The 21,084-nt window shown below is 50.4% G+C and overlaps 6 protein-coding genes and 1 non-coding gene across 7 annotated transcripts; 2 read left to right on the top strand and 5 right to left on the bottom strand.

Annotated features, from left to right (window-relative positions):
• Positions 1 to 1,509: 1,509 nt before the first annotated feature.
• DEU56DRAFT_591012 (glycosyltransferase family 2 protein) lies at positions 1,510 to 7,994 on the bottom strand. Its single transcript, XM_041346968.1, has 10 exons — positions 7,510 to 7,994; positions 5,522 to 7,448; positions 4,587 to 5,471; positions 3,509 to 4,537; positions 3,301 to 3,455; positions 3,161 to 3,245; positions 2,636 to 3,109; positions 2,313 to 2,582; positions 2,205 to 2,258; positions 1,510 to 2,154 (listed from the first exon to the last, which is right to left on the bottom strand). Exons 1-10 carry the CDS (start codon positions 7,848 to 7,850, stop codon positions 1,636 to 1,638), a joined length of 5,739 nt encoding a protein of 1,912 aa, XP_041204138.1. The 5' UTR covers positions 7,851 to 7,994; the 3' UTR covers positions 1,510 to 1,635.
• A 68-nt stretch (positions 7,995 to 8,062) lies between these two features.
• On the bottom strand, positions 8,063 to 9,364 carry DEU56DRAFT_826784 (uncharacterized protein). Its single transcript, XM_041354358.1, has 2 exons — positions 8,943 to 9,364; positions 8,063 to 8,890 (listed from the first exon to the last, which is right to left on the bottom strand). The coding sequence occupies exons 1-2, from the start codon at positions 9,280 to 9,282 to the stop codon at positions 8,295 to 8,297; spliced, it is 936 nt and encodes a 311-aa protein (XP_041204139.1). The 5' UTR covers positions 9,283 to 9,364; the 3' UTR covers positions 8,063 to 8,294.
• Positions 9,365 to 9,454: 90 nt separating this feature from the next.
• On the top strand, positions 9,455 to 9,535 carry DEU56DRAFT_t96. Its single transcript has one exon. It is a non-coding gene; the product is annotated as a tRNA-Pro (tRNA).
• A 66-nt stretch (positions 9,536 to 9,601) lies between these two features.
• On the top strand, positions 9,602 to 11,582 carry DEU56DRAFT_826787 (uncharacterized protein). Its single transcript, XM_041354359.1, has 4 exons — positions 9,602 to 9,968; positions 10,022 to 10,730; positions 10,789 to 10,884; positions 10,931 to 11,582. Exons 1-4 carry the CDS (start codon positions 9,886 to 9,888, stop codon positions 11,387 to 11,389), a joined length of 1,347 nt encoding a protein of 448 aa, XP_041204140.1. The 5' UTR covers positions 9,602 to 9,885; the 3' UTR covers positions 11,390 to 11,582.
• Positions 11,517 to 13,600, bottom strand: DEU56DRAFT_591186 (carbohydrate esterase family 8 protein). Its single transcript, XM_041346970.1, has 11 exons — positions 13,525 to 13,600; positions 13,045 to 13,468; positions 12,900 to 12,990; positions 12,644 to 12,844; positions 12,432 to 12,588; positions 12,356 to 12,377; positions 12,190 to 12,304; positions 12,081 to 12,129; positions 11,928 to 12,021; positions 11,830 to 11,876; positions 11,517 to 11,778 (listed from the first exon to the last, which is right to left on the bottom strand). The coding sequence occupies exons 2-11, from the start codon at positions 13,257 to 13,259 to the stop codon at positions 11,645 to 11,647; spliced, it is 1,125 nt and encodes a 374-aa protein (XP_041204141.1). The 5' UTR covers positions 13,260 to 13,468; positions 13,525 to 13,600; the 3' UTR covers positions 11,517 to 11,644.
• A 237-nt stretch (positions 13,601 to 13,837) lies between these two features.
• DEU56DRAFT_591062 (ribosomal protein S5 domain 2-type protein) lies at positions 13,838 to 15,333 on the bottom strand. The gene is made up of 5 exons (XM_041346969.1): positions 14,900 to 15,333; positions 14,733 to 14,838; positions 14,516 to 14,658; positions 14,341 to 14,461; positions 13,838 to 14,271 (listed from the first exon to the last, which is right to left on the bottom strand). The coding sequence occupies exons 1-5, from the start codon at positions 15,237 to 15,239 to the stop codon at positions 14,088 to 14,090; spliced, it is 894 nt and encodes a 297-aa protein (XP_041204142.1). The 5' UTR covers positions 15,240 to 15,333; the 3' UTR covers positions 13,838 to 14,087.
• Positions 15,334 to 15,353: 20 nt separating this feature from the next.
• DEU56DRAFT_826801 (P-loop containing nucleoside triphosphate hydrolase protein) lies at positions 15,354 to 20,315 on the bottom strand. The gene is made up of 5 exons (XM_041354360.1): positions 19,572 to 20,315; positions 18,331 to 19,514; positions 16,788 to 18,271; positions 15,569 to 16,736; positions 15,354 to 15,520 (listed from the first exon to the last, which is right to left on the bottom strand). Exons 1-4 carry the CDS (start codon positions 20,177 to 20,179, stop codon positions 15,591 to 15,593), a joined length of 4,422 nt encoding a protein of 1,473 aa, XP_041204143.1. The 5' UTR covers positions 20,180 to 20,315; the 3' UTR covers positions 15,354 to 15,520; positions 15,569 to 15,590.
• Positions 20,316 to 21,084: the final 769 nt, after the last annotated feature.

Raw genomic sequence — 21,084 nt, forward strand, 5'->3', positions numbered from 1 at the left:
ACTGGAATTGGTACCTTGCTGAGAAAGGTAAGGCATAAGGCTCTCGTTGTTGCACCTCGACGACTCTTAAGAATATTGCTGACTTCCTCGACCTCTGAACAATTTACTAATACCACTAATATGTAGACCATAGATATTCTTTATCCACGAACACCCACTTCCACTGGCCACGGCACCCATATACGAAACCGAGGGAACTAGCACGTACTCGTCGTGTCCTTGTACTCTGACATTTAAACCCTGAATGACACGCTCTCTGTGTGAAAGGCTGAATTGTGATTATTTTTGAAATGTGTCAATCTCGAGCAGCCGGCCCATCTACTTCGGCGCTGTATTGTTTTATCAAGATCACTTAAGACGTGTCCTATATGGTGAACTTGGAGTGCGCTCTTCGCCTAGAGGTTTAAAGACCAAGCTCTGCAACTCAAGTGCTACTGTGCCTTTGGCGGCAAAGATTAAACCAATTGTGATCCCCGAGTCAACTTGCTCATTCTGAAGCGGTTTGTGGTAAAGTCTCACACAATATGGGATGGATTACATCATTTGCAGTGCCTTGTCGAGCAATAGCAAAGTAACCTCGACACGTACAATACTTCAACAAGGATCACAATTTATGGTACCTTACATATTCCCCTCATCACTGTGCAACTCTCAAATTCAAAATCATAAAGACTCAGGTGATATATTCTCCACGTAAAGATAATGGATTACAGTCCACCCCAATTAATTGCAATGCTTCTTATGTCACGATGATGCAGGAGAAATATTGATGTCCAGCACCACTGCACTCTGAATGTGTAGTCTTAGCCGAAGAGGGTTCCTGTACATTTCAGTGCATGGATTGATAGTTTAACTTATCTATATTACACTGATTACGGACATTACAAGCATTATCGGGGTATATATTCCATGGTCCAAATTTTCACAGTACAGTGATGGAGATGATGACAAACTTTTTTGATTCCATGTCGGAGACAATCTCAGCAGATTATTCTCGGTCACATTTGAGCTTCGCAGCGGCTAGTGAAACCCGGATTACTATATAGTAGTATAAAGCCAGCTTGTATTATTCATTGTGAAAGGCCAAAGTGCCTTTGATCACGGGCGAAAGCTTATCAGTCGCACGGCTGACAGTCGAGTCAAACTTGGGAGATTTTGGCTGCGCAGTATACTAGAAATAGAAGTTATATACATTTCTTCTCATTTCTTTCCCTGTTGTATCGCGCACCCGACGTTGGGCATCGCGCACTCAATGTTGTATCGCGCATTTGGTTGTGTATCGCGCACTCATGTTGTGTATCGCGCAGTTTAATAAAGTGGGGTTTGGAGCGTCATACGAACAGGCTTTGCAATGCAAACATCTCTATGCAATTTCGTAACTAAAACACATGTCGGATTATAATGCAACGTCCAATGAGAGGAATGGAATAAAGAACCCAACAGCAGAGCAGTAAAGAATGTCCTACGGTATTTAAAAAGAAAGTCAATGAAAAAGGAGTTGACCCAAGGGATGTTGCTATCACATAAGTTTAGGTTCGTAATTAGATCCACCATTCGAAACATAGCGTTCTGGTCGCGTTCTGGTACTATGTAGGAGTCCGTCTGTCCGTTTCGTGTCTAAATACCAGTCTCATTTCATGCTTGGCTCAGCAATACTCGGTCAATCGCGGCGTTGATCGTCCCCTTTCGCGAGGTCAAGTCCATCCCGAACCGTTCTTCGAGCTGACGCCGTATCTCACGCTTCGTCACAGAGTTGAGATCGGCAGTGCGGAGGATCTCATGGACGGCATGATCAAGCTCAGCATCACTAGGAGCACCAGGCACCAAGTCCATATCCTCATGACTGCGTGTGGTCGGTATGGGCATCTCGAGGTAGTTTGTTGGTGGTCGCGAAGGCATAGGTTGGTACAACATGCCAGCGTCGCTCATGGGCCGCAACTGTGACATCGGCGTGTTACGACCTGATTGGTACCCAGGGGGAGGCATCATGCCAAATTGTGATGGCGCAGGTGAATGGCTGCGTGGCTCATAGTAGGTCTCGCGGCCGTACAATGATGCAGTAGCAGATGCTGCATATCCCTCCTTGTGGAACTGATTGGGAGGAACCCACGAGCCAATACTGTGGTTCGACTCCTTGTCCCAGAGCTCGTTCTCCTGTAAACCAGATCAGTAATATATCTACAAAGGGACCTAAAACCACGCACGTAATCATTCCATGACTTGAGAGGAATCGCGCGGGGATCGAACTTGCCTTCGTCCTAAAGAAACTTCATCAGTATCATTCCAAATAACGGGAACCACAAAACACCTACATGAACGATCATCTTCTTGCCAGATTCACCCAACACGACACGGGTGGCACCCCAGGAGAAGTCATCCATACGCCAGAACGAATAGAGCGGGAGCATGAGAGAGAAGATCGGGATGGCCAGAATGTAGAAGACCATCCATCCAACCATGTCCCACTTGCGCCGGAGGATAAACACGAGGGCTTGTAAACCATACACGGCACCGATCATGACGAGCGAAATGACAGGGAGAGTTTCCGCCTTCGTGACGACTTCCACAACAAGATACACGATCTACAACTTCAAGTGAGAATCCGAAGAAAACCCAGAACAGAAATCGGACGCACATAGCCGACAGTGATAGGCTGAATGATAGTCGAAACCAAATCGATCATGACCACAAACCGCATCGAGAAACAACAGAAACCACAAAGCTGCTCTAAGAACATCAGCTCTCCAAGGTTATGGACTGTCGAGTTGATCCAGCGACGACGTTGAGAGAGCAGAATCTTCCAGTCATCGGGCGCTACGGTAAACGCATGGGCGTCACGAACGAATTGGGTCTTGTGCAGCGGGAAGTGCTTTAGGAGGAGCGTAGTAAGGTATCGATCTTCTCCGAGGTGCAGCAAGTTCTTCATGTGCAGGGTATCGACGCGGTTCTGCGAATAGTCCTGGACCATCTGGTTGGATATCAAAAGGGGCTTGTGGGTATCGGGAGTCCGCAAACGATATAGGGTGAAACAACCAGGTAAACAGGTAACAGATCCGAACAGACTCTCGAAAGCCTTGGCCATGTGATGCGAGATGAAGTACTCGTAGACCTAGACATCCATTAGAAATTCCAACAACTTTGTAGGTCTAAATAAACTTGCCTGCATCATTGTGATAATCGACTGCTTCGCGTTCGCTAGTTCAGTCTCACCGCAAACCCCAAGCACCTTCTTGTCATGAATGCACCTACAGAAAAACAAACGTCAACTTGCAATTCCCTGAATAACGAACATCGACTTACGCAGAGATCAACCGGTTGACAGAATAAGGCTCCACTGTTGTATCAGCATCGACCGTAAACAAATACTCGAAGAACGTCGGGTTGACACCAATCACATTCTTGATCTGGTGGTACATCTCCAGTTCGAGCGGGTTCATGGGCGTACTGAAGTGAACCTGCACATCAAGGTTAAATAACAACCCCACAATTCCACGAAAAAGACGCTTACCTTGTTCAAGAAATGCATGATCACCATCTGAGAATCACGCTTGCCACGGTTACCCGGCCGTGAACGCTCAGATGGTTTGCCGATCTTCACCACAACCAAGTAAGGAACGACGTGCCCAGCGCACTCGTACAGACCAGAGTACACCTTGCCCATGTTGTGCTGCCTCGCGCCTTCGCCCAACGAGACGAAACTGAGTGGCTCAGGGTCGAGATTAGGATCAGCTCCAAGGATATCGAGCACAATGCGAGGCGTGGGACGGTCATTCCCAGAACCAACGATGTTCCCATCACAAATGACAAGAATCAGTTTCCGCTTGTCGTCGTACTTGAGTTGCGCCAACGAATCGATGGTCTTCCGCAAAGAAGTCTCGCCTTCTGTATAACAAGGAACCTGGCAAATAACGAACTTGTCATGGTCTTCAGGCGCACGAGGAGACGCGAAGTTGATGGAAGCGATGAACTTGAACGCAATGATGCTGACCATCAAAATGGAGAGTGCGAGCAAAATACCCTCTGCGAACTGACACTGTGGCGAGTTACGGTTGTCCACCATACCGATCAAAAACAAGTTACGGAGACAGGTACGTTGACGATCCAGCGTAGCAGAATCGAGACCGAGAGAATCAAATTGCTTCGTCAGATCTTGCCCAGAGTTGTACTTGAAAAGGTTGACGACGGATGTGTCCATGAATTGATCGCTGATGCCCCCGGGAAGCTGCTGACCAGACGGAGCTTGGACGGCAGGTCCGTAGTTGACATAGGTCGTGAGGTCGTAGATCATACCGTTGTAGATACCGAGCGAATAGCCAGAGTTGGCCATGGTACTGATCTCCGCAGGCGTGTAACCCATGTATCCGACGCGGTTGTTCCATCGCATGATGGTCATACTCTCAAAGTACCAATCTGGACGGGAATCATTGGTAAAAGCGCGGAAGTCGTGATACGAAGCATTGGGATCGGTGTCGTTGGCAGAGCTGAGAGTCACATAAGGGCTGACGGAGCCACTCACGCCATTACACAACGCAGAGACCTAAAAGCAGGTAAGAAGGAACCAAACCGTCCATATAAATACCACTAACCTGAACAGGGAAGATCTTATCCGATGAAGTACCGCCATACGTCTGAAGGATTGTCTTGACAGGCACGATACTAACAACGCGCTGATGAGTCGCCGCAACGGTCGTAAGATCAAACACCTCTCCCCGAACCGACGTATACACATTATTCGGCGAAGCCGTATACGAATGCGACGCCAATTCCGAGGTGCTGAAAACATGCTCCGTGGGACAGATCACCAAGCCCAGGAAGACGATGACGAAGATAGCACACCCGCAGAAGAACCAGATGACAAAGTTGATCGCGAGCTTTTCTCTCCATGCTTGTCGGACATCCTCGCGCTTCATTCGGCCAACCCATCTTAGGAGGAGAGAAGGCATCCACCATGTCAGAGCCCAGCACATCCCGACCCAGCGACGACGCGCAGAACTCTCCTTGAGCACTTCAGTTGTCTCGCCGTCTCCAATCTCACCGGGAAGCGCTTCTTTCACCATGAGACCCTCCTTATCCGCGTTCTGGAACATGTTGCGAGAGGGAGCATATGATTCAGTGCCGTAGTTGGAGTTTGAGTCGTCACGGTTGCTCGTGAGGCGGCTGCGATTGTCAAAGTCGTCACTGCGGAAAGACTTGCGCTCGTCATACTCCTCATCATACATATCGGCGCGCTGGAAGGGAGACGCGTTGGAGACAAGAGGAAGAGCAGGGTCCGAGAAGGCATTGACGAACGGCGACTCCTCACCATTATTTGCGCCAGGCGAAGAGTAAGGAGCGTATGGGTCGCCGAAGCCACGGACATCAAGTCCAGCCTCCGCTTCAGCATCACGGATACGGTTGCGCTTCTGCTCCTCAACATCGGATGCACGAATACGGTCCTCGAGCGACTGGAACGCCGCTTGTGACATGAAAACCTACAAAAGATCCTTAACAAATGGCTCAGCCACACTTTAAATGTACTTGCCTTGAACTGTCCAAGAACAACGTCCCGCTCTCTCAGCGTCAGCGCAGTCCGCGTTTGCTCAACACGTTCCCTCGGAGTTCCCTCCGAAATGCCCAGAGCCGAAATGGGATCCCTATACCTCTGACAAAACTCCTCCGGCGTCATCCCGACCTCAAACACATTTACGTTCCGCTTCGCGATCTCCGTCAAGCCGAGACTGCGAACCTGGCCCTTGACAGAACGACCCTCAAGCTGGTTGGGCAGCTGCGAGTCATTCGGGTTGATGCAGAACACGTACCAGTTCTGCGTGTCTACTAGTGTCTCGAAGAGAGTGTCGAGTGCTGAACGGAACTCGCCTGCGACGCAGGGTGTGCCGCTGTTGGGAGACGCTGTGATATCATCGTCGTCCTTATCCTGCTCTTCCACGCCGTTCTCCCGCAGCGTGGGCATGCGCTTGATGGTGCCTTTGCGGCGGGTTGATGGGGCACGCATGGGCTTGACGGGCTGCTGGGCAGCGACGATGGTGTCTTCGTTCTTGGGGTGCGCTTGTGTTGCAATAGCCTTGCCCGAGAAAAGACCTTTGACAAAGGGGTTCATTGACCCAGCACCCTCTGCGCCATCAGAAATGCCCGAAGTTGAGCCACGGAGAAGAGAGACGAAGTCAGGGTTGAGAGCATCGAGGTTACGGTCCAAGAAGCCCTCAGCAGAGTAAACGACGGGGCCGTTAAAGTGATTGACGGTGAACGTGGGGAAACCAGAACGGTCAATGGCGCCAACTTTGAACGACGAGTGGTTACCCCAACGCTTGCCAAAGGCTTCCACCATTGAGTGGTCGGTCTTCTTATGCGAGCGGCGAGCCTGGTCATCCATGATGTGGATAAGACCACCCGGCTTGTTTTGAAGGAGCCGCACGCATTCGGCGTTGTCGAAGTAGGGGACGGTGGGAACAAAGCGTGAGATACCCTCATTCTGGTATTCATCAACATGAGCCTCGAAGATACGTCTCTGCAAAAAGTTTTGCAGGCGCTCGTTGGCAAAGTTGACGCAGAACTGATCAAGGGAGTTGGGGCGACTGGTCATGTTCTGTGGCCCGGGGAGATCGAAAAGACCAATGAAGGTATCAAAGTCTTCGCGGCACAGCCGCTGATTGATGTGCTCGTTCAACCATGCAAAGAGAAGGGAATAAAGTGTTTTTGCAAGATCATCCCGATTGTCAGATGCACCATCAGGGTCAAGGAAGACGGTGCAGAGCTCCTTTTTCACCAGCTTGGTCTTGTAGGACATTGCGCCCTCCAAAGCACCCGCCTGGACACCCAAGAACTCGGCAACAATGCCAAGGACATCTGTGTTACGCACGACAGCAGCGTCAACGTCACGACCACGGTCTACGGTGAACTCAAGGTTGCCAAGGTGGAGGATGGCAGCGAGAAGTTGGCAAGTCTGAGCAACGTGTCGCTTCGACAGGCCGATTGTCTTGAGAGCGAGCTTGAGCTGCTCGAAGCGGTTGGCATCATCATCCCGAACGCCGTTTTGGCGCGCTGGGACGGCTCCACGCTGACCGAGATAACGGTACTGGGTTTTGTCCAAGAGGTGGAGGTGCTGACGCTCTTCTTGAGTTGCACCTGCAACGAGGTAGTAGAAGATGTGGAAGTTGCGCTCTCCGGATGGCACGGAAGATACGCGGTTGCGTTCAAGGTAATAGTCGAGGGTCTTGACACCGGAAAGGCGGCCACGGTCAGTGAACTGCAACTCTGTGTATTTACCGAAGCGAGAAGCATTCGGGTTGAACAAAGTGCGGGCGTTACCAAAGGACTCGATGACAAACTCTGCGGCGGGTAATTGGGTAGCGAGTTTGGAGCCTTTCTTTCCTGGATTGGAAACGGAAAGCTCGAGAATGGTCTTGATGGCGAGTCTACGGTTCTCTGACTTCCCACTGCCGGTCTCACCGCTGTAATGAAGGCAGTGTTATTTTAAATGATGCAATGCAGAAATTGATGAGGGTTACTTGCCTGATTAGAATAGACTGGTCCTGGGTAGTTCGTCTCATGTGGTAGTAGGCATTATTTGCGAGCTGAAAAATATGAGGAGGTATTGGAGACTTGTTTTCCGATGTATCGCGATAGTCTGAGGCGTATTTTTGGAGGACAGAGTCGGCGTTGGATGAAACATACTTGTGAGGGTTTACGGCGACGAGGGAATTGGAGCCGATGTTGGTGTAAATCGATTCAGACATGAAACGCTCACGAAGACACGAGACAATGAGATCGTCTGATATCGAAGACAAACCAGAAAGGTCGCTGGCGGCCTCAAGCCTCTGGTGGACTGACATGCCAGCAGACTGGCGGCTCATGGTGAGCACGTTGTGAACTAATTACCCTGCTAAGGAAAAAGTAAGAAGATTTGAAAGGAAAGAAATGCTCTGGCAGACGCAGAGAGGACGGTGGGTGGAAGGAGCAGGGAAAGAAGCGAATGAGACCCGTTGAAGGGGTTTGTAGCTGAGCAAGAGGGAAAGTGTCCTATTTCCAGCTAGCCTATGGCTTCCGGTTTTCTCACGACGGGCACCGCTCAACGGCGACCACACTCCGACTGGCATCACACAGACTAGAATAATTGCTTCAATGTCGTCGTCGTCGTGGGTAGTGAACTAATAATCAACCAGGAAAGCCTCAAGCAATAATTGGTTGAAGTCTTTGTATGGAGTTACACAAAGGCTAAACCAAGCTCGTGTAACAGATGTATACATGGATGCCAGTGGACCAGGATGAAGGAGATACAGACATCATCGCAGCAGTGACTAGCAGATCCTCGCCATCCCATCCTCTGTCTCTGCACTCGCCCTCTGCAGCACACTAGGCTTCCTACCCTCCCCAGCTCTAACAGCTGCAGCACGCATGCGCTTACGCTCCTGCTCGGCGCGCAGTGCATGAGACTTGGTCACATCTCGAGCCAGTGCAGGAGGAATTCCACCCTTCGGTGGCTGCCCATACCCACAAGACACCCGTGACTTGGCTACATGGTTTCTGCTCTTGTTCTTCACTCCTGTACATTGAGTGGGGGCGAGTACGACTCGTGTTCGTGTAAGCTGCGCAGGGGGATGCGTTGATATCTTTGGCGTGGCTCTCACGTATGCAGGCCGCGTGGCTGGGTATGCCGGGACATGTTCTGGTTCATCAGATGCCTGGGGAATGCGGTGTAAGGTTGTATTTGATATTTGTGACAAGCACGTCAGATCCTCGTGGCCGATGTCGACGTCTTCGCAACCACTGGGAGGTGTCCATCCAAGCACTGGAGATGTATCCCACTGCACGGGCGAATGAAGCTCGACGATTCCTACCTCATCTTCATCTTCATCGAGGTAGTTGAGGTAAACATCCATATCCTCGAAGGACGCTGGCGGCGGCTTCTTGATAAGCGCTTCCTTTACGTTCAATCAAACACTTACCCGCAGGCTCATCCCAGCTGGAATCCTCCATTCCAGTGTGCTCCGATGACGGCGCAGAAGCATTGTCCTTCCTCTCTTCTACCGTTACTTGACCCAGGACAACTGCTGGATCGGAGCACAGGATGTGCGCGAGAGACATCACGTTCGGCCGACGCAAAGGTATGGGCGGTATGACCACAGGTACTACAGCTTCCATCATGGCCTTCTTCTCATTAGCCACGTACTCTCTCACTATCTCCACGAGTCCATCGAAGCTCGAAGAGGAAGCGAGACGCGCTGGTGGAAGTGTAGTACGAAGCTGTGTCGAAGCTAAAAGAGTGGAATGGTTTAAGGAGTGCATGGTGTATAAGTAGACTGTGGTAATCGCTGAACAGAAGAATAATGGATCCAGTTCAATGCAAGGCGATAGACTTTAACATCACTTGTCAAGTTGTCGGTGTCAGCCCAATGTTTCAGCCGCTTCTGTTGTTCTTGTTGTACAATATATGCCATCATATCTCGACCTACATCAAGGCCTTGTAGTCTAGAGGTACGATACTTGCTTTGGGTGATCACAAGTGCAAGTGGCCTGGGTTCGATTCCCAGCAAGGCCCCGAATTTTTTGGACCTTTTTGTCCACAACTGCACAGCCCGCTCATGATTTGTAAGCTTCAAGTTGATGTGCTGCGATCGTTAACTGTGCTGCACAGCACATACGCCCCATGGCTATTCTGTTCTACTGTACCCATGATAGTATGACATTTTGCCAGTAACAATATCCCCCGGCACAGCCCATAGGGCACCGCGCCTTAACAGTTTCCTTTATTTGTTGTGGTTTAGACATTCTCTCTCTCTCCTAACTGTGCAACACCTATAGCTTTGCCAAACAACGAGCTGATCAGTTCTTGTCTCCATACAGGAGAGACTGACAGTACGATCAAACCAGTTCGTCACCCTTTTATCAATGGCACACGGGCTCAGAGAGTCGGAGTCGGCGACCCCGCCAGAAGTTCTGCAGAGCTATGCAAGGCTCCGCGAGAATAATCGGCAGGTCCTCTTTTTGAATCTCAACAATAGTCATTCTAACAGGCTAACTGCAGCCAGGTTTCATGCTTTGAACGAATCTGGGAGTCTGGAGCGATACTTGACAACTCGGCGCGCGCAAATCTCAATTGTCAACTCTCTCGCTTTCTGGAAACACTTCCAGACAAACTGGCACGTCGCGAGGGAGACGAGCTAACACGCCACATTATAGATCCATACCTTTACCCTCTCATTTACGGCCGGACGCTTGCTTACGACTCAGCTAGGGAAGGATTTCTTCGTCCTGAGCTAGCACCCAGCATTACAGACGCGACAAACACAGATTTCCTCTCACAAGAGTTCGCATGTTTACCATGCGACTTCCTTATCTCTCAGGACGGTACAGCGAAGGCCCTCTCATACATAAATAACCTCCACACTTGCTATTCTGCGCTCTATCGCTGCTTCGAGGAGTTGATCTCGAAGTGCGTTCCCATGTTCGAACAAGTCCTCACAGACTTGCATGGGGACAACCCAAACAGAGAGCGAGTCCAGGGTCCGTCTTCGTCGGCGGAGTGGGAAGAGCCGGAGTCTCCAGAATTCTCGCGTGACTTCGTGGATTTGTCTGCGTTTGAGAGCAAGAAGCGGCAGTCGATCATGCGCCGGTCAATTGTGCCTGATGCCCCGATCACTAGTTACCCAGGTGGACTTGAAGAACGTCGAAACATTGTACAGCTCTGGGGGAAGACGCTCCAAGTCGTACTTGACGTGTACGAGATTTGCATCGTATGATTCACTTCTCGCGCGACTACAGTAATCATCTCCTAACGTCGAGTTGATGTAGAAACCAGGTGGCCCTGCCTTTCGTGGTTCTCAGTGGCGCGTAGAGGGCATGAAGAACGAACGCATTGTCGCTTGCTTGCTTTATAATTCGTCAAGTGTATGCCATCTCTTGATTAGTTATCAAAAATCTCAACCATCTTTAGCACAATATCACGGGTAACTCGATCGAATTTCGTATGGCTGTTAAGACACCGCCTTCGTCTCCCAAGAAAGGCTCCGTCCCAATTCATCAGGGACTATGCATCGCGTTTCCTAATATCTATGAATATCACCTCACACCATTCTCATTGGTCGATCCGTCAAAGGAAGGGCACCAACGCATCATCGGGGTGTACTTGGTTGATCCAAGCATCACTCCGCTGGCGTCCACGCAGAGAGTCCCACCACAACAGAAGGCGTGGATGAGGTTAGGTCTCGAGATGGGAACCCGTGGAATCTTTCCAGTGGAACTCATTGAGAAAGTGCTCGATGAAGTGGACGGAGTCATGAACATAGATGAAGCGGTGAAACATAGGGAAAGAATGGTGAAGGAACGAACCAGGTTGTCGATACTGAATGATGTTCAGCACTTCAAATTCCCATGCAACAACAGGAGACAATAGTGTCTACTGAGGGGGTGCTACATTCATCTATGATAATGAGTGTGCTCTTTTCTCTTCTATATACCCGTCATTAAAAGTTTGCGTAACCTTGGACGGACTACATAAGGACTCGCACTTTTACTTTCGTATCAAAGACCCGTGCTATTTTATATATATGCCAAGCACATCCTAGCCCAAGAGCCTACGACGACAGAATCTGGGCAGCACAAAGCAATTATACGCTCAAGCGTTGGAAGTACAGTACGACAACCCCCATTAAATCTCGTAGTTAAAGTCAATCCACGATGGTGTACCAGCAAACACTGATTCTAGTGAAAAGTATTCTTTCACCTGTGCAGCGGTCAAGATACGCTCTTGCGGTACACGTTTTGACGTGTCCCCTCCAGGACCTGCGAGCAGCATAAGGGTCCGACGCTTGTAACATAAAGCACGAGGCTTACCAGATGAATCATACTCTGCGTAGTAAGTGGTGCTTGGAACAGTTTTTCTGTCATAAACGACTTAGCGATTGGTGCAGTTATATTACAATCGTGCTTACTCTCCGGGCCAGGGTGTGAAACCTGCAGGTTGAATGCTCTCATCCATGTAGGTGCGCAGATATACAGCAGAAGCCAGGGTGTTCCATGGACGCCCTATAGGAGAAATTGTGAGCTAAGCGTCACAATCAAAGTGTGCTCCAATTTTAGCTTACCGAGATAGCACTGGCCATCAGTCACAGTGGTGGCATTCGCATCTGGGGACTGAATAGCAAACGAAAATTATTATTAAATCAAGTAAGCACCAGAAAACAAAAGACTAACCCGAATGATCTTCGAATCAGCGATGAATGCTCCATTCCTGGTGCCTTTTGTCCCTTGCCATGCTGTGATACCACCACCACAAGCCCGGTTGGCCAAAATCACGTTTTGGAACCAGCTATTCCAAAAATTACTCAGTGAGTTTATACACACATCAATGCATCCTTACGACATGCCAAATCCGAAAAGATCTTTCCACAATGTCAGCAACTGCAACGCGCATGAATCGAGGCAACATGGCTCACAATCAGTTTGACCGTATATTATACTGTCAACAGCATATGTATATGAGCCGTGACCGGCGTACCACGTATCCTGCCAGCTAGCAAAGGTGCAACCATAGAAAGAAACATTTGCGTAGATGAATGAGCCGGCGAGAGCTTGGGCGATCGAGTATCTTGCCTGAATCGGCGAAATGGTACGGATGTGTTATTGTAAGAAAGACATGGAAGCTTACAGCGCGGTTTTCGAAGTCGATATTATATGCTTTGAAGTCAGTGTTACCGAATTTCTCACCAGAGACACGGGCAACTGTGAGAGTCGCAGTCTCCTCGTCGGTCATGCCAGGCAGGACATATAAATTGTTCCAGATGTGAACAAGGTTGCGCTGAGAAGCATTCCCCGCTGATTCAGAAGCAGTGTAAGGGTCAAGCTGGCCCTATATGACAGACGTCTCGGCAATTAAACTTGACAGATAAAGTAACACCAAGCACCAGAAGAGTGAGCGGTGCGGACCGCGTAACATTCACCATTTCAAAGTATTCTCCTGCGCCAATCAGAATTACTGCATCACCTGTCTCTGGCCTGGGTGAATATTAAGATAGGAGACAAGGGAAAAAATTCCTGGCTGCTGCTCACAGAGACTCTATAGCAGCTTGGACAGTTTTGAAACCTGCTCTATAATCTGTGGGCGACACAAACAGCGTTCCTGCTGGACATCCGGTCAACGGGGAGGTTTCCGTATTCTTTTGCAATTGACACGCGGAATAAGCTGGGGAGAGCGCATGAATTTGCACACTCAAGTTGGCTAGAAATGCAAAAAGGACAGTGAGGTGTGTCAAATATGACCCCATCGGTGTGTTACCTCAATGGGGAGTAAGTATGGGTTATCTGCCTACCATCGCCCGTCGCACTTATATACTCGTAAAGAAAATACCCACATCCATTCCCAAACCATGGGATGAGAAAGAGGCGGTTCCCAGGTGGTGACCATGTCAGGGTAGACATGCGCTTAGACACGTAGAATCCAACGAATTTGATAGACTTTTGTCCGACAGAATCCCTACACCGACGCTGCGTGAGAAAGCATGACAGTCAGGATCTAAGCAGACTAATCACCAACGGGTTGTCGACGGGCTGGTCTCCCCGAGCCACAGTTGAAACTGATTGGAGAGACAGTAGCCATTCCTCCGTAGCCGACCCTGAAGGCTTCTCGAAGGACTACCGTTACTCAGGCCACGGAAAGTTGGTTGAGTTCATGGCGGACCATGACCATGATGTGGATCGGTCATCATGATCGCCGTCATGACAATGTCAACTACTTACACCAGACCACGCCCTACCACGCTCGACCGCGGCATATGCTAAGAAGTGGGAGAATATGATAGTACCTGATAGTAATATCCAGCGTGATTTATTGCAACCGATTCGAGGACGACTACTATCACCGCCACGTACGGTAATACTGAGTCTGACCTGATTGGCGGCAACAAAGCTCCAAGGTCCGAAAACACAGACGGACATCGGGAAGGGAATGACTGTACATCCATGACGATTGTAAGCGCTTTGTGGTACCTTCCCGTCGTGAAGGTGCCATCGGTTGATATATCATGGCAGGCTACGCCAACGAGAGTCAACTTCTTCACTCACAGCTGTCTCCATACGGAGTCCGCGGCGTACCATCAGTCTTTGAGCTGCAAAGCCCTTTCTTTCGCTCTACTGATACACCACAACAACGTCTCTTCCGAGATTGCCCCGCCCGACTCAGTAGTGCTGATAAGCTCCCCTCGGTCATCTACAACAACCGTCAGCGTCACGTCCATCAGGGGCTCTTCGAACGCAGTGGGATCTGAGAGAACATGTGATCTGGGAGTAGAGATGGTCAGTGCATGAATAACACAACACGTCTTTCAAAGAGCGGGAACGAGAACGTACGTGTCTAACACTCCAAAAGAAGCCGAAGCAAAATTTCGAGTTAATTGTAGCGGCGATCGAGTTTTTCGCGAACACATTGTGCGTCCGGTTTCTTCGTTGTATGTGGCTTTGGGCAGCGTAGCTAGCATGCATTGCGATCAGCCATACGTCGTCCCTCTAACACGTCAGAACTCACTATTTCTAAGCGCGCCTAACATAGCTAGCAGTGCCGCATCGAACGCATTCCCATCATAATTTATACACGTGCAATCCACATAAAGCGTCCAAACAGCTTTTCCGGGGTGAATGCACAGCGAAGATAATGGAAGCGCGCCTGAGCTGTGTCGGAGATAAAGGAGAAAAAAGACATGAGTTCAACAGCCAAAAAATAAACACAAAACGCGACGACGAACGCGATGAGAGCTTCATTTAGTCTATCAGAAAGGACTTGGGCTTCTTCTGTAGGAGGACCTGGCTTGAATTTTGGAGAACAGATCACGGGCAGGTCGATGTTAGGTACTATGCAATTTCCGAATCAGATCCTACTGTTATATGTAGAAGGAACAAAAGAATGAATCACCTAAAAATCCTTGGTCAGGCCGGTCGAGCTCGGGTTCTGCTATTTCTGCCTTGACGCCGCAAACAATCGTGGTATCTCCCATACGCACAAGAGCAGAGCCATCAGCCGTTGATATCGATCCTGCAGCAAGCGCATCATGGCGTGAGCACCGCAAAAGTTGGGTGAATCGCGTACCGACATTCACAGAAACGTTGCGCCATTCATCAAACGTACGTCCATCTGGCCTGATTTTCTCGGCGATAAACCTTTCGAGATAAACGCGAGGGTGTAATCTCTGGAAAATTTGAGCGCGGAGAGTTTCATCCGCTGCGGAGGGATTGGTGGCAGATGGGGAAGACATGAGGTGGCTCACTGATCGGAGTCTGACAGTCGAGAATCTGAGATCTACATTTGGCACTGGGCCGGCAGGCCTTAAGCTTAGAAGTTCCAACAAGTTCATCGCAGCTCCAGTCTATTGCAATTGTACAACATATAAATTCCTTGATAACAACTACAGTACAAATGAATAAATGATTGTGGTAGTACTACAAATGCGTAGTCGTGAAAATGTCATTTGCGCCCAGGTGGTCATAAAGCAGAGAAACCGTAACAAAATAGCGTGAACGTCGAAGGTGTAGATAACTGTTAAAATATAAGAAAAATCCCAATGATAAAAGAAACAAAACAAACACAGCGGTCATCCAGCGAGTATTTACTCGCTAACCCACTCTCCACCATTCGCAAGCCTAGCAAAGAGGCCCTTGCGCTCCATGAGGCTCTCGTACGTGCCTTGCTCGCGCACCTGGCCATCCTCGACAACAAGAATACGGTCGCACATCTGCATCACGGGCACCTTGTGTGTCACCATGATAGTAGTCCTCCCAACCTTCGCAGCCCGTATCGTCTCCAGGACAGCCGTCTGGTTGGCAGGATCGAGCGCTGAAGTACACTCGTCCAAAATCAGAATCTTCGCAGGTCGTCCAAGCGCGCGCGCGATTTGCAAACGCTGAGCTTGTCCACCTGAAATGAGAGACGCGTTCTCGCCGATGAGCGTGTCATAACCCTGTGGCAATGACATCACAAATTCGTGGACGTTCGCTGCACGAGCGGCGCGCTCGACGTCTGCGTCGCTCATTCCGTTGTCCTCGCCGACTCGTCCGTAGGCAATGTTTTCGCGGATGCTGGCGTCGAAGAGGTTGGGGCTTTGGCTGACGACGGCAACGTGGTCACGGAGGTAGTTGATATCTGTAGCACGGAGCTCATTGAGGCCCACCGAGATAGTACCCGAAGTGGGCTCATAGAGACGTTGGAGCAGCGATGCTACGGTTGACTTTCCACATCCAGAGGCGCCTACAATCGCTACACACTCTCCATCTGCAATGCGCATCGACATCTTGTTCAAAACAGAGACATCAGGGTTGGTGGGGTAGGAGAATGATACATCATTGAAGACAAGGTCGCCTTCGACCTTGGGACGGAGGATACCCTGAGACTCAGAACCGCTGGTAGTGTCTAGCTTGATGAGCTCGTGCAGATCGTGCGTGGCCAGAACGGACTTGGCAATCTTTTGAGTGAAGGACATGAGTTGGGAGCCGATGGAGACAGTGAAAACGACGAGGTTGAGGACCTGGCACATCTGAAGGTATGTGTATGTGCCCTTTGCGATGAGCACAGCGCCAACGTAGAAAAGAAGCGCCTCGGCCAAGTAGATGAGAGCGCTAGCGACACCATAAGAGCACCCCTCGACAAATGCACCGCGAACACCAGTGGAAAGGCACTGCGAAGCGGCCTTGTCAAATTGAGCCTGCAGGACCGGCTCAAGAGACATAGCACGAATGCCACGGACGTTGAGAATAGTCTAGAGAACACAGATCAAAATGAGAAACATCAAGCAATGATAAAAACTTACCTCGTAGTATACCCTGGCAACCTCCTCACGAGCCCGCTTATTGCGTACCTCGCATTTCGCCATAAGGTTGGTCTGAAGGCCCATGACTCCAACAAAGACAGGCCCAATGGCAAGCCCAACAAGCGTCAGTTGCCACCCCCAAGCCATCGCCCAGAGGAGACCGATGGTCATCATCGCGCCCACGGCAACAATCTGGCCTACCACCACAGCGATCAACGTACGAGCGTCATCACCATCTTTGACGATGACCTGGGTGAGTCTAGATGCGCCATTCTCAGGACGGTCAAACCAGCTCTTGTCCTGACTGAGAACGCGGGAGAAAGCGAGGTCGCGGAGACGAGTGACCCAGCGCATAGCGGAGGTTTCCATAACGAAGAATTTGGAACCAAGAAGAAGCCCGTCAATGGCTGCGATTCCGAGGACAAGACCGCCGTAGGAGTTGATCATACTGGCATCTGATCCACCAGCTGAGACTAGAACGATGAGTCTGGAAAGGAGGAATGAAAATACGGGTGTCATCGCTCCGCTTATCAGGCAGATGATGAGCCCGAAGAAAACGACTGGCTTTGTGGGGATGGTGGGGTACACGGCACGGAGGAGGGCGAAAAGGCCGGGGGCTGGGGAAAGGTCGTATTGGTCTTGGGCTTCTTCATTTCCAGATGGAGGCACGACAATACTCTGTAGTCCATGGTGCTTGCGCTCCCTGCGCTCCCTCCTGTTCGCAGCCTGCTCAGCGCTGCGCTTCAATGCTTCCTTCTCAGTCTCGAATTCTTCATCATCTTCGACCATAGATACCGGCTCCCGCAGAGAGAAGCTCGGGTGTGAAAATGTGGGGGTGGTTGGAGTGAACTGCAAGCTGAACCGGTGACCGCCGTATGTGCGAGGGGGAATTGTAACCTCGGGAACGAATATCGACATACTACTCGGTCTCCGTAGTCTCCCTGCTGCACCGCCCTCGAACGCCGGCAGTTGCTCTTTGGGTAACGCACTAGGGGGGACGAAGCGACTCATCCGCCAGTCTTTATCTTTCTCTGCTGCGGTAGGAAGAGGTGGTGGTGCTGCACCCGATTTTGTAAGCTCGGCGACAACATCAAACATCCAATTGCCGAGTGTCGCCGTAACAGGGCGCATGCCGCCCACTGTGGGTGCCATGCTCATGTGTCGTTCGTGAACTGGAAGCTCTTCTTCTTCTTCTTCCTCCCCTGCGAGGATTTCTGCGACTGCATCGTACTCAGGAAGGTCGTCTTCAACAGCAATCCCGCCCGTACGAAGCATGCGGGCGAATTCGTCATCCGCGTGCTCGAGGTCTGACCGAAAACCTTGCTCGACGACAGAGCCCTCTCGCATGACGTAGACAAAGTCTTCCTCTTCAATTGCGGCGACATCGTGCGTGATGATGATTGTCGTGCGGTTTTGTCGCCATCTCCGAATAGCAGCCAAGATGAGTGCACGAGTTGGGGGATCCAAGGCCGATGTTGCTTCATCTGAAACGAAAGAAAAAGACTAAGAAACTAAATATTAGGGGGAACTGCGTGAAACTTACCGAGAATCAACACCTCAGGGTCACGTATCCGCGCCCGCGCGATCGCAAGCCTCTGGCGTTGTCCACCGCTCAACTGAATGCCTTCTGCACCAGTGCCGCTCAATAACGTCTCGTAGCTTTGGTCTAGACCAACCACCCAAGACTCCAGCATCGCAACTCTACATGCTTCTTCCACTTCTGCTCTGCTAACGTCCTCCGATCGTTTGCCTTTCCCTACAGTACCAAGGGCCACGTTCTCGTGGAGGCTTCCGGGGAAGACGGGGGCCGACGCTGCGCCCTGCGCCACGCCAGCAATATGGCACGACATGTACGCGGCGTCAATGTATCGCACATCCTGCTCGTCCAAAAATACAGAGCCAGATGTGGGGTTATAAACACCCATCAAGATCGCACCGAGCGTCGACTTGCCAGAACCGCTTGATCCAACGATGAATGTCGTCTCATGCGCGGGAAGGTACATGGACACGTCGGAGAGTACCTGCACATCCGGTCGTGCGGGATATGCGAAGCTCACGTGATCCAGGTTGAGTTCGCCGTTGAATGACTTTGGTTTGATTTTGCGGAGTTCTTGAGGACGTCGCTTTGAGGATGGTTGATGTGCTTCTGAAATCATCCCTGTGAGCTCTGCAGCTGCGACTTTGCCCTTCATGAAGGTGATGAGAAGGGGCACGGCCATTTGGAGGTTGCTCGTTGCAATAAGGCATGCCCAGAAAACGCTCATGACTTGACCGGGGGTGTTCTTGCCTTCCCGGACGAGGTGAGCTCCAAACCAAAATCCTTGTACGAACATTGCCATTGTGACGAACTGGCTCAAGCCACATGTGATACCCCAGACTCCCGCAAGTCCATTTGCAGCTGCGCTTACGCGTCCGAGCACACGGGAAAGTACCCGAGCCTCGTGCGTAGCTGCGTTGAATGCTTTAACGGTGGCAACTGCGGCCACAGCGCGCTCTACGACGGTAGCGGCACTTGCAGTAAATGTGCGCTCATGAGCGAGGAGAGGACCCGCGAGGACTTGGGAAAATGCCTGAATGATAATTAATGCGGGGGCGGCTGAGAGAATGACAAGGGTCAGGAGCGGCGACCAAACGAATGCGAGTACAAGGCTCGAGAAGGTGGTGGTCAAATATTGAAGCAGCTGGCCTGCTGCCAGCGACGAGGCTGCGCGTACTTCATCGGTTTCTCTATTTGTGAAAAGAAATTCAGAATTAAGGCTCAGACGGACAAGAAAATGTACTGACCTGGCAAACTTGGCCATGAGACCACCAGCGCCAACGGGGGAATCTTCGGATGTGTCTTGCACGTTGCCCGCAGGTGCAGACCCGTCGACCCCCATGCGAAGATCGAACCATGACATCTCTTTGTTCACGACGGACTGGTACACTAGCCGTCTAAGCTCTACGACGTTGTGCTCCCCTGTTGAAATCCACAAGCTACTTGTCATACTGCTCATGACTAGCGCGCTGATACTCAATGCTACGAGCTCAATTGCTGCGATGCCTACACCATGAAGCAAAGCATCCTTGGCGGATTGCGGTGGGTTTGGGGTCAATGGGAAAGCTGCGAAGGCGTTGAATGACTGCCCTACGGCATAAGTCATCAAGGGAGCTATAGCACCAGTGGCGACGGAAGACAGAATGGCTGGGGTAAGAAGAACCAGCTTCCTTCGGGGTGTGAGGAATGAAAACAGCAGTTTTGTTGATGGTACAGGTGCTGCATGAGTGGTAGGAATGTTGTCAGTTGAGATATTGGTGTCATTTTTGATATCAAGTGTTGACGTAGAGTATTGGGCAGATGAATGAACTGATGAGCGAGTTGATGGGTCTGATGTCGGGTCGTGGTTCGTCATCGTTGTTCTGCAAGACGAGCTCGCCTCTGCGATCGTCTGAATGATATAAGGGAGAGAAACGTCGAATGCCAGTCTGCCGTTTGCGCATTTTTGTTGTTTCAATTGTGGGTAGTTTTAGTGCTTTACTATTGTCCTCCCACGTGGGAACACAATCAGACAATGGATGTTCAAACAATAGAGACTATTATGTAATCAGGGACAAAGCCTTTGCATAACAATAAACAACAATGGCCAACGGCTCTCACTCGTATTTCCATCACAGACTCCATTCTCATCTATTACGGGTGGCAGATCCAGAGACCGGCTACATCCTATGTTTGCCGTTCCATTCTCAATCCTTCTGCGCATTTAAAGCATATCCTGCCAATCCACGGTCTTTTACAAAGTGGTCACTCTTAGCTGAGATAGAATACACACCACCCTGTGGTCGTAAGTCAAAGTCAGGTGTGACGTTCCACCCAACCTCGACAAGGCGGTTGCTTCACGAGTACGTCATGATACAATGCGTTCCCAGTGGTACGACCACATCGCGTGGTAACAGCTACTCAAACGCGCGGGTGCGGTTTTAGCTCATTGAATTCGTGACTACGAACCACCTCGAGGCGCACCTTCGCAACCCTGTTCCGCATCTGGTAATACAGGCGACTTCCCAACCAGTGAGTAAGTGGCAAATTAGATTGAACCGAACATGATACTTAATGGACTTACAGGGATGAGATCAATCCGCATGCAGCGAGCAAGGAACCTGCTGTGTCTATCGAGAGAGGCTTTGCTCAGAATATTTCAATCGATCAACAAGGTACACTCGACGTCTGGCTATATTGTGTCAAAGATCGAGCACGCTGGAGCAGATCCTCGATATCCCTCGAGGCTCTACCATTGCAGAAGAACGTGGCAAAAATGTC

Source organism: Suillus clintonianus (assembly GCF_016758775.1).
Source record: "Suillus clintonianus strain FC179 chromosome Unknown DEU56scaffold_95, whole genome shotgun sequence".
Taxonomy (NCBI): Eukaryota; Fungi; Basidiomycota; class Agaricomycetes; order Boletales; family Suillaceae; genus Suillus; species Suillus clintonianus.